At 44.2% G+C, this 10,253-nt stretch overlaps 1 protein-coding gene across 2 annotated transcripts in view; it reads right to left on the minus strand.

Moving 5' to 3' along the window:
* The window catches only part of tmc3 (transmembrane channel like 3), a 107,870-nt gene extending 98,072 nt beyond the window's left edge, over positions 1-9,798 (minus strand). For both annotated transcript variants that reach the window (XM_077592968.1, XM_077592959.1), the window contains exon 1: positions 9,562-9,798. In XM_077592968.1, the coding sequence (XP_077449094.1) occupies positions 9,562-9,683 (122 nt within the window). In that variant the 5' untranslated portion in view covers positions 9,684-9,798. The remainder of the gene's footprint in view (positions 1-9,561) is intronic.
* Between the last annotated feature and the right edge of the window lie 455 nt (positions 9,799-10,253).

A 10,253-nucleotide genomic window follows, 5' to 3' on the forward strand; every position in this document is an offset into this window, starting at 1 on the left:
TCTGTCCCTCTCCGTCCTCCCGCATCCCCAACAGAGCACTGCATAAAACACTGTAGATGCCACCACAGTGTCGTAAAAAGTCCTCAGCAGTGTCCTGCACACTCCAAAGGACCGTAGACTCCTCAGTAGGTAGAGGCGGCTCTGGCCCCTTTTATACAGGGCATCTTTGTTTGTGGACCAGTCCAGTTTGTTGTTGAGGTGAACACCCAGGTACTTAAAATTCTCCATGATTTCAATGTCTGTACTCTGGCTGTTCACCTGAGTGGTCTGTTGAGGAATCCTCCGAAAATCGATGACCATTTCCTTTGTCTAACTGGTGTTGACATAGAGATGGTTTTGCCTACACCATTCAACAAAGGCTGTGATGACTCCCCTGTACTCCAGGTCATTCCCGTCCGTCACTCGTCCAACAATAGAGGTGTCGTCAGAGAACTTCTGGAGGTGGCAGGTGTCTGTATTATGTTTGAAGTCTGATGTGTAGAGGAAGAAGAGGAGTGGGGAGAGCACTGTGCCTTGCGGGGCCCCCATGCTGCAAGCTACCACATCAGATGTACAGTCCTGGAGTCTCACATATTGTGGTCTGTCAGTGAGGAAGTCGATGATCCATGCAGCTAGGTGGTTCCTTACTTCCAGTTTCCCTCTCAGTAGGACCGGCTGAATGGTGTTGAACGCACTGGAGAGGTCAAAAAACATCATTCTCAGCATGCTTCCCGTGTTCTCCAGGTGTGAAAGAGACCTGTGCATCAGGTAGGTGGTAGCATCTTACACACCAATGCCTGGACGATAGGCAAACTGCAGAGGGTCCAGCTCTGCATTCATCAGGGGGCTGAGGTGATTGAGGATGATTCTCTCCAATGTCTTGATCAGGTGAGAGGTTAATGCTACCGGCCTGAAGTGGTTTGGCTCCCTTGGGTTTGCAGTCTTTGGAACTGGGACCACACAGGAAGTTTTCCACAAGGTGGGGACCTTCTGCACACTGAGGCTGAGGTTGAAAATATGCAGAATCACTTTGCCAAGCTGATCTGCACACTCTCTCAGTAGTCTGGAGCAGAGGCCGTCTGGACCGGTAGCCTTCCTTGCCTCGATCTTCTTTAGCTGTTTTATCACCTGATCGACAGTAATGCAGAGACCGGTGGAAGAGTGGGATGAAGAGGAGGAGGAGGAGAAGCAGGGGGGAGAGTTGCTTCTGGTCTGGGGGTCAAGGGAGTGGGGGCAGGACTGAATCTGTTAAAGAACTGATTCAGTTCATTGGCCCACTCCCTGTCTCCGGACTCCGGGTCTCTCTCACTGTTGCCTCTATGGCCCGAAATGGTCCTCAAGCTCCTCCAGACCTCTTTGGTGTTGCCTCTCTGGAGTTGGTTCTCTAGCTTCCTCCTGTAGATGGTCTTTCTCTTCCTTATCTCTCTCTTCAGCTCCTTTTGGAGCATTTTCAGACTCTCTTTCTCCCAGACCTAAAAGCCCTCTTCTTCTTGTTCAGGAGGGCCCTTAGATCCCTGGTGACACACGGCTTACTGTTGGAGAAACAACGGACCTTCTTGGAGGGTACAATGTTCTCAACAAGAAGTTAATATAATCTGTGATGCAGTGGGTCAAGCTGTCAATGTCTTTCCCATGTGAATTGCACAGCACCTCCCAGTCAGTGGTCTCAAAACAGTCCCTCAGTACCATGCTGGTCTCCTCGGTCCATCTTTGTATGATCCTCGTGGTAGGTTTTATTTTCCTCACCATAGGAATGTAGGTGGCGATCAGATGGACCAGGTTGTAGTCTGAGCGGCCCAGTGGGGGCAGGGGGACTGAGCTGTATGCCTCCTTTGTGTTGGCATACAGCAGGTCCAGAGTTTTTTGTTCCCTGGTGTGGCACTTCACATACTGAGTGAAAGTGGGGAGAGTAGAAGCCATAAACTAACTTACCAACTCGTCATTGGGAAAACATTGCTAAGATGGCCTTTCCTCCGACGATTATTTTATTATTTTGATAGTCAAATATCTGACGAAGAAAGACGAAATTGAAGACCTCCGTCTGAAATGGGCCAAGCACACAAAGAATTTAAACCCCAGCTGGCCTGCAGGAGGAATGTTTGATGTAAGCTTGTACATGGATATGGAAGTTAGAAACAAGGACCACAAACCAAAGGAGGGAAGTAATTTCATGACAGTAAAGGCAAAAAGTTGTGCTCAGCCATGTTCCGTGCAGCTACCTGAGTTGAAGGTGTTGGCGAGGCGTGTACGATGACTGAAGAGAAGGTACCAAATGCTTATGTGGATTCGGCATACGCGCAATGTGTGTGTAACTTGTTTGGGGCGGTGTGGAAGCAAGGTGGATTTAAGAAGAGTGACGGCTCACCGATAAATCACCACAAACCGATTGTAGATTTAATTTCAGCTATGATGCAGCCAAAAAACATTCCATTATTAAGTGTCAAGCACATAAGAAAGGTAACAATGATATTGTATGTGGAAATAATGCAGCTGACGAAGCAGCAAAATTGGCGATGAAAAGCCAGGTCACTGTTTTATCTCCTTTGGTGTCAATAGAACAAGTTGCTACAACGAAATATATTGTGCTAATTCAGCAGAATGCAAGGCTAAGTGAACATGGTTTGTGGCAGCAGAGAGGTGCGTGAAAGGTTTGTGGAGATCGCATTAAGGGTTGCTTGTCGCACCAGTCTCGTTGCTCATGATACTGATTTCAGCGTGACCGGACGATTCGCCGAAAGACGTTTGGCCGACGGACAGTTCGCCAAATGGACGTTTCGCCGAACGGACGTTTCACCGACGCGAGATTCGTGCGCTCGCCCCGCTCCCGGATCGCGTGCATACATGTTTTTCAACCTCGGCCTGCAGGCCATATACGGCCCATTACAGATAACATTCATTTAGGAATAACAAGGGCATTAATTCACGGCCAAACACACGCAGAACAGTACGTGACAGAAGAAATAGAGAAAAGAAAGTAGTAGTAACAGTAAGTACTGTAATGAAATTGTAAATCCAGAAATCCTACTCCAGAAAACTTTCATCAGCATAGAGAACGTTGAGATTAATCTTTGAATTCAGGTTCTCATAGCAAATCATTTTGAATATATATTTCCTAAAATAATGGGAAATTATTTAAAATTAAAATATTGTTCTTATTGGTACACATCACTAGAAGTAAAAGTGTGTTCCATGGCATTTTCAGGTATTGTTCTCTAAGCCCTCTAGTCTGTCCAAGGCACTTAGAATTTCACATAAGTCTTCTAGTGTTGTTTTTTCTCAGTGTCAGGTATGTAGCTCCAAGCAAAAGAGTGTGTATGCGTACATATATAAGAATATTGATCTTTATTTATCCTCTGGATGCAAGTTTAATAATGGGTCATTTGGGAGTAAATAGACATCAATCCCCAGCTTTGATAAATTACATTGCATGTCCAAGTGGCTACTACTTTAAACGTAAGGATAAAATAAAAAATATAAAACATTGGCAGCACATTGTAGTACGTACTTGTATTTAGAAATATGTCCAGCGGGGGGCAGTACATTTTGAGCGAGGCTCAGTTTTTGGGAACGGTCCGAAGAAGATCACATTTTAAAGAGTGTGATTTTAAAATGCGTTGACCTTTTTGGAGACTACAGACAACACATTTAGAAATTTTCACCTGAAAGTTTGCCACGTCGATACTTGCTCAGCGGTAAGTTGTAACAAGTCATTTTAAGATACAATAGATGTAAAGATGCTTTCAGTAAATAGTCCGTTACAATTTGAAGACGTATATTTCATTTTTGAGTGCCTAGTTCAAGATAGTATTTCAACGTGTTTGTGCTCAAACAAACCTGCACAACTTGACGAGATCCACACCTGTCTTATTCCACATCTTCCGGGTATATTTAACAGGCATATTTCTGCGTATCTCGAACTCCAAAGAGTTATCAATTAAACAACTACTACTTTGTCTTCATTTGTTCTCACGGCTGCAAGAAATTGATGGGGAAATATCTTTTATTGAATATTTTGTAAAAAAACAACAAAGAAAATATTACACTTCATCATTGAAAACATGTATTTTGTACTAGGGCAAAACAAGAAATTCAGAAATTACAGGGAGCCTTCATTTAAGTCAGGGGTCACCAAACTACGGCCCACGGGCCGGATACGGCCCGCCGGCACATTTGGACCGGCCCTCTGAACAATACCAGAGACGCTATTGGATTTTTTTCCTATTTGGCCTTGAAGACTGGGACGTTTTAATCTTGTGTTTGGTTCATTGCACCCCTGCTGAGCCCACAAATCATCTCAGTGAAGCGGGGCTTCACATTGCTTCTTTGGTGACACGCGCGGGGAGAGTGTTTCCCTTTGATGCACGCGGGCATGTCCACCGTTGGATGCGCGAGCACAGAGATACTGAGACATCTGGACGATCGCAGGTGAGGGCGGAGCCCTGGGACCATCGCGGACTATTCAAGCATATAAAAACTGTGCAACCTGTTTGAGAACGGAATAATGGCGAAAAAGTTAGGTAAGAGAAAAATTGATTCAGAATGCAGGGTATTTAACCTGGAGTGGACAAACGTTTATTTTTTTATTCAATGCAAAGAAAAGGCTGTTTGTCTCATCTGTCAAGAGACGGTTGCGGTATTCAAAGAATACAATCTTCGCCGACACTATGAATCCCGTCACAAAGACAAGTACGATAGCTTGCAAGGCCAAATACGAGCAGACAAACTCTCAAAGCGAAAAAGTGGACTACTATCTCAGCAAAATATATTTGTACGCCAAGCTCAGCTGAACCAGGCATCCGTTCGGGCCAGCTTTCGGGTTGCTAAACTGATAGCAAGCAGCGGTAGGCCTTTCACAGACGGAGAGTTTGTTAAGAAATGTATGGGTGCTGTCGCGGAGGAGGTGTGTCCCGAGAAGAAAGATGCATTTAATGCCGTAAGTCTGTCGGCGAATACAATGACCAAACGCGTTGAAGAAATCGGGAGTAATGTATGTGCCCAGCTGCAGCAGAAGACGAAAGAATTTGACTTTTTTTCATTAGCACTGGATGAAAGCACGGACGTGCAAGACACAGTGCAACTGCTCATTTTTATTCGTGGAGTTAGCGCAAACTTTGAGATATGCGAGGATCTGGCAGCTCTCCAAAGTCTCAAAGGGACTACAACGGGAGAGGATATTTTTGACAAAGTGTGCCAAACCATGGAGAAGTTGGACCTGGACTGGTCAAAGCTAGCTAGCATCACGACTGACGGGGCTCCTAGCATGGTGGGCGAAACTCGCGGTCTAATGGGACGCATGAACCGGGAGTTGGAAAAAAGGGGTCACACCGCCCCGCTTATTATTTATTTCATTAATAGTGTTATTTGTTTCCTGACTTTTTTCTGTAAAGAATCTGGAAAGGGTTATTTGGTTGTGTGTGGCTTTCTGGAAAACAATAAAAAATTTAAGCTCCCCTACGATCGTCACACTTTTTCTGTTACAAACTGACACCGGCCCCCCATCAGAGAAGGGAAAGGTTATGTGGCCCTCACAGGAAAAAGTTTGGGGACACCTGATTTAAGTAGATTTGCACACAACAACGCCGATAGGCAATGGCACTCTTTCTCAGAATAGAACTTCATTCCCCACAATCAATACGTGGGTGAGCTCAGCTGTTGCATTTCCTGTTATTATTATCTAATAAGAGGAGTATTATATTACTTCTCGTTCGCTGCTCATAAGAACATCCAGTGGCACTGGCTCGCAATTCCCTCTTTGTAATATTTCTGGTCGCAACTCTCTCTCATAGGCGCCGTTCAAAGCGGTTGCGACCAGAGCTATTACAACGAGGGAGTTGCGAGCCAGTTTCCCTGATGTTCTTATGAGCAGCGGAGCGATCGCTAATATGTACTACAAGACTATTTCTCGTTGGCAAGTGGTCGTGGGTTATCCTATTGTGAGGACATTTGTGTGCATCATTTTCGGAATATTTTGAAGGGAATACGTAGTACAACAGCAAATAGCCCATCGATAGCGAACGTGAGGGTGGAGGCGTGGCAAACAACTAACCCGAAGAGAACGAAGGTAAAAAAAGATTAAAACAAAATTAGAATTCAGTTTTGTGTAAAGTTACATTAAACGTATGTTTGAGTGTGTCTGTATATATTAATCCAAGTTAATTTAAATTTGTTTGTTCCGTCACCGGATGATCCGTGACCGGATGATTCGCCTAAAGACGTTTCGCCGACGGACGTTTGACAGACGGACAGGTCGCCGAATGGACGTTCGGCCGAACGGAGGTTTAGCCGCAACGGGATTCGCGCGCTCGCCCCGCCCCCGGATCGTGTGTACAAGTTTTTCAACCTCGGCCGGCGGGCCATATACGGCCCGTTAGGATTTTTAATCCGGCCCGCCGCCGGCGTTGTGCAAATTATAGTAAAAATCAATGCTTCATTTCCCTTTGCCGCTCATCACTCTCAATTTATTAGTCTACCGTCAATGGCAGCCCGGGAATAAGCACTCTTGTGCGGGCATGTCAGCCCGGGATTAAGCACTCTTGGGCGGGCAGATGTAGCAGAACCGAGCCGTGAAATGACAGCAATCGGGTCAAATCCATTCTAAAACAGCATTTAATGATTAAATACAAATACTGGAGCTCTTTGGACATTAGAACCGAGCCCAGGAAAGTGAATTCCTCGGTAAAATGTCACGAAAAGGCAAAAAAACGTCTATATACGTCCATTCGCCAAACGGCTCAAAATGCGTTAATGATTAAATACAAATACTGATATTGTATATACAAATACTAGTATTTGTATTTAATCATTAAACGCTGTTTTCGGCTGGATTTGACCGAATTTGAGAGCATTTTGAGCTGTTTGGCGAATGGACGTATATATATGTTTTTTTTGCCTTATCGCGACATCATCGCGACATTTACCGAGGAATTCACTTCCCTGGGCTTGTACACGCCGGGGGCGGGGCGAGCGTGCGAATCCCGTTTCGGCGAAACCTCCATTCGGCGGAACGTTCATTCGGCCGAACGGCCGTTCGGCCGAATGAACGTTCGTCGGGGTGTCCATTCGGCGACCTGTCCATCTGTCAAACGTCCGTCGGCGAAATGTCTTTAGGCGAATCATCCGAGTACCGTTTGTTCCGTTTACGAGTGCGTTGTCGTGGTCGTGTCTATCTCTATCTCTCTATATATAAATATATATACACATATATAAATATATATATATATATATATATATATATATATATATATATATACACATATATAAATATATATATATATATATATATATATAGTAATCCCTCGATTATCGCGGTTAATGTAGCCGCCAGGCTGCCATGTGTGTGTGTGTATGTGTAAATTATCTCATCTTCGCTTTATCCTTACTAGGGTGGCCGGGGGTGCAGGAGACTATCCCAGCTGAATTCGGGCTAGAGGCGGGAGACACCTTGTATCAGTGGCCAGCCGATCACGGCACAGGCAGACGGACAACCATTCGCACTCACACCCCTCTTTGGAATGTGGGAGCAAACAAGAGTACCCAGAGAAAACCCACACAGACCCGGGGACAACCTGCAAACTCCACACAGGTGGACCGACCTGGATTTGAACCCAGGACCCCACAGCATCGAGGCCGACGCAAGCTAACCTCGCAAGCCACCAGATTGCTGTGTGTGTATATGTGTGTATACTCAACAAACATTTGCCTCCTCCTCCCTCCCTCCCTCACCCACCACTAAATTCACTTCGAATGCACATGCCCTTCCATCCCAATGGAAAATGTCTTTCCCCGTGTTATTCATTTTAATGGCTTAATAATATTATTGAGGGCGGCAAGGTGGAACGAGTGGTTAGTGCGCCGGCCTCACAGCTCTGGGGTCCTGGGTTCAAATCCAGGTCACGTCCACCTCTGTGGAGTTTGCATGTTCTCCCCGGGCCTGTGTGGGTTTTCTCTGGGTACTCCGGTTTCCTCCCACATTGCAAAAAACATGCATGGTAGGCTGATTGGACACTAAATTGCCCCTCAGTATGGGTGTGAGTGTGCATGGTTGTCCGTCTCCTTGTGCCCTGCAATCAGCTGGCCACCGATTCAGGGTGTCCCCCGCCTCTGACCCGCAGTCAGCTGAGATAGGCTCCAGCACCCCCACGACCGATGAGGATAAAGCGGTCCAGAAAATAATATGAGATGAGATAATTTTATTGTTTTTTCTCACTTTTTGTCTTTCTTATTTCATTTGGGATACTTTAAATAGTTATTAAAAAAAATTTTTAAAGCCACCAGATAGTGTAGCGGTTAATTGGCCTGCCTTTGGTCCGGGCCGGCAGAGGCTCGATTCCTACTGGTGGCAGTATGATTGTGAGTGTGAATTGTCGTTTGTATATCTGTGTGCTCTACAGCTGACTGGTGTAGTCTGCCTTTTGCCCTAAGTCAGCTGGAATAGGCTCTGGCAACGTCCGTTACCATTACGAGGATGCACGGTATGGAAGATTATTCATTCATTCATCTTCCATACCGCCCATCCTCGAAAGGGTTGCGGGGGTTGCTGGAGCCTAACCCAACTGTCTTCGGGCGAAAGGCAGACTACGCCATAGACTGATCGCCAGTCAGTCGTAGGGCACACAGAGAGACAGACAACCACACACACTGCCACCGAGTGGGAATCGAACCCAGACTGCCTGCACCAAAGTCAGGCAGAAGAACCACTGCACCATCGGGTGGCCCTACGGAAGATTAATGAATTAATATTTTTTTTCAAAAATTATCTGCGTGGGTTTGATTCCCACTCAGTGGTGGTGTATTTTACAACAAAAAAGCTGATGTTTTCAGGTTATCCATTTATGTCGATGACCAATGGTAAAAGTCTGAAAGATTAAATGCTCTTCTGTTAGATAGAAGAGGGTACAAATTTGCCACCTCTATCAACCTTTTATAAGAAATTTTTAAGTGTTTATAGTCATGAGAATTTTGTTTCAATGTGAAATATATGCCTTGGATCAATAAATGTCAGGAAACACTAACATAATTCATGTATATGATGAATACTACATACAAATTTGCAAGTTCTATTTTTCCTGTGTTTAATGAATGCATTTTTAAAAGAATTCAAAATGAAATACAAATTGAAAAATGCTGTGAATGCTTTTTGCTTCTTATTCAGATTTTAAAAGCCCAGTATATTAGACAAACAAATGATATTCTTTTGAAGCTGTTGGTGAAATGCTTTTATCATTTATGGAAAAAGACTTCTTCATTGAACCTAATATATTATGATTATATTACTTTTTTGCATTTCAGAAAACCATCACTAAACCATGACATTTATGTAACATTGGAAACAAATCTAAGTAAATGTACACCTTCCATTTGTTTTCATTGTTGCTTATTATCACTGACTTAATATTTAAGGATATAGAGCACAGACTGATGTCTAAAATAACAATAAATAATAACATGATAAATTCAGGTCACAAAATGCCAAAATTGGCTTTAACTGACCAGTTGAAGTTTAGACTATACTCATTATGGTTTTTAGTGGATACATTCTGTGGACTGATCTGCAGAGAATAATTATTGTTTGTGTTTGCTCACCCCTGGTCATGATCCTGGTAGGCTGAATAAATCCTCTTGGAATTCTTCCTGACACCCTTGTGTCTCTTTGCTGCAGACAGAGATCGGGTACTTCCAACCAAAGATTCTGAATTTGTACTCATGTTGTCGCTTCTCAGTGTGGAGCATGTGTGTCTGAGTATGTTGAAGAAATTGCTATAGCCACCCGTCAAAAGCAACCGTGCCAGAACAATCAAATGCACTTAAACATTAGGCCAATCAGTGACATTCTGAACACTTAAAGGGCCAGTGACTTTGCTGTAGCTTGTCTGGATATGACCAAATTGCAGGGGCGGGCGGTGCATTTTCTGGTAGCGCCTTCAACGTATCAATCCAACCCTCAAAAACTATTTTATTCCTATAAAACCTCTACTGCAGCTACAGCTGCGACACAAAAAATAATCAATAAATTAATGCACAAAAATGGGGTAAAATCCACTTCCTAGCAGCATTTCATGATTAAATACAAATACTGGAACTTTTCAGACATTAAAACCAGGCCAGGGGGATGATTTTCCCGGGAAAAGACAGCGATGAACGTCAATGGCGTACGGGCAAACATTGCCCGAAAATGGGGTAAAATCCAGCCGAAAACAGCATTTATTGATTAAATACAAATACTGGAGCTTTTTAGACATCAGAACCGGGCCCGGAGTATAATTTCCCCAGTAAAA

This window comes from Stigmatopora argus, chromosome 2, assembly GCF_051989625.1.
Source record: "Stigmatopora argus isolate UIUO_Sarg chromosome 2, RoL_Sarg_1.0, whole genome shotgun sequence".
Taxonomy (NCBI): Eukaryota; Metazoa; Chordata; class Actinopteri; order Syngnathiformes; family Syngnathidae; genus Stigmatopora; species Stigmatopora argus.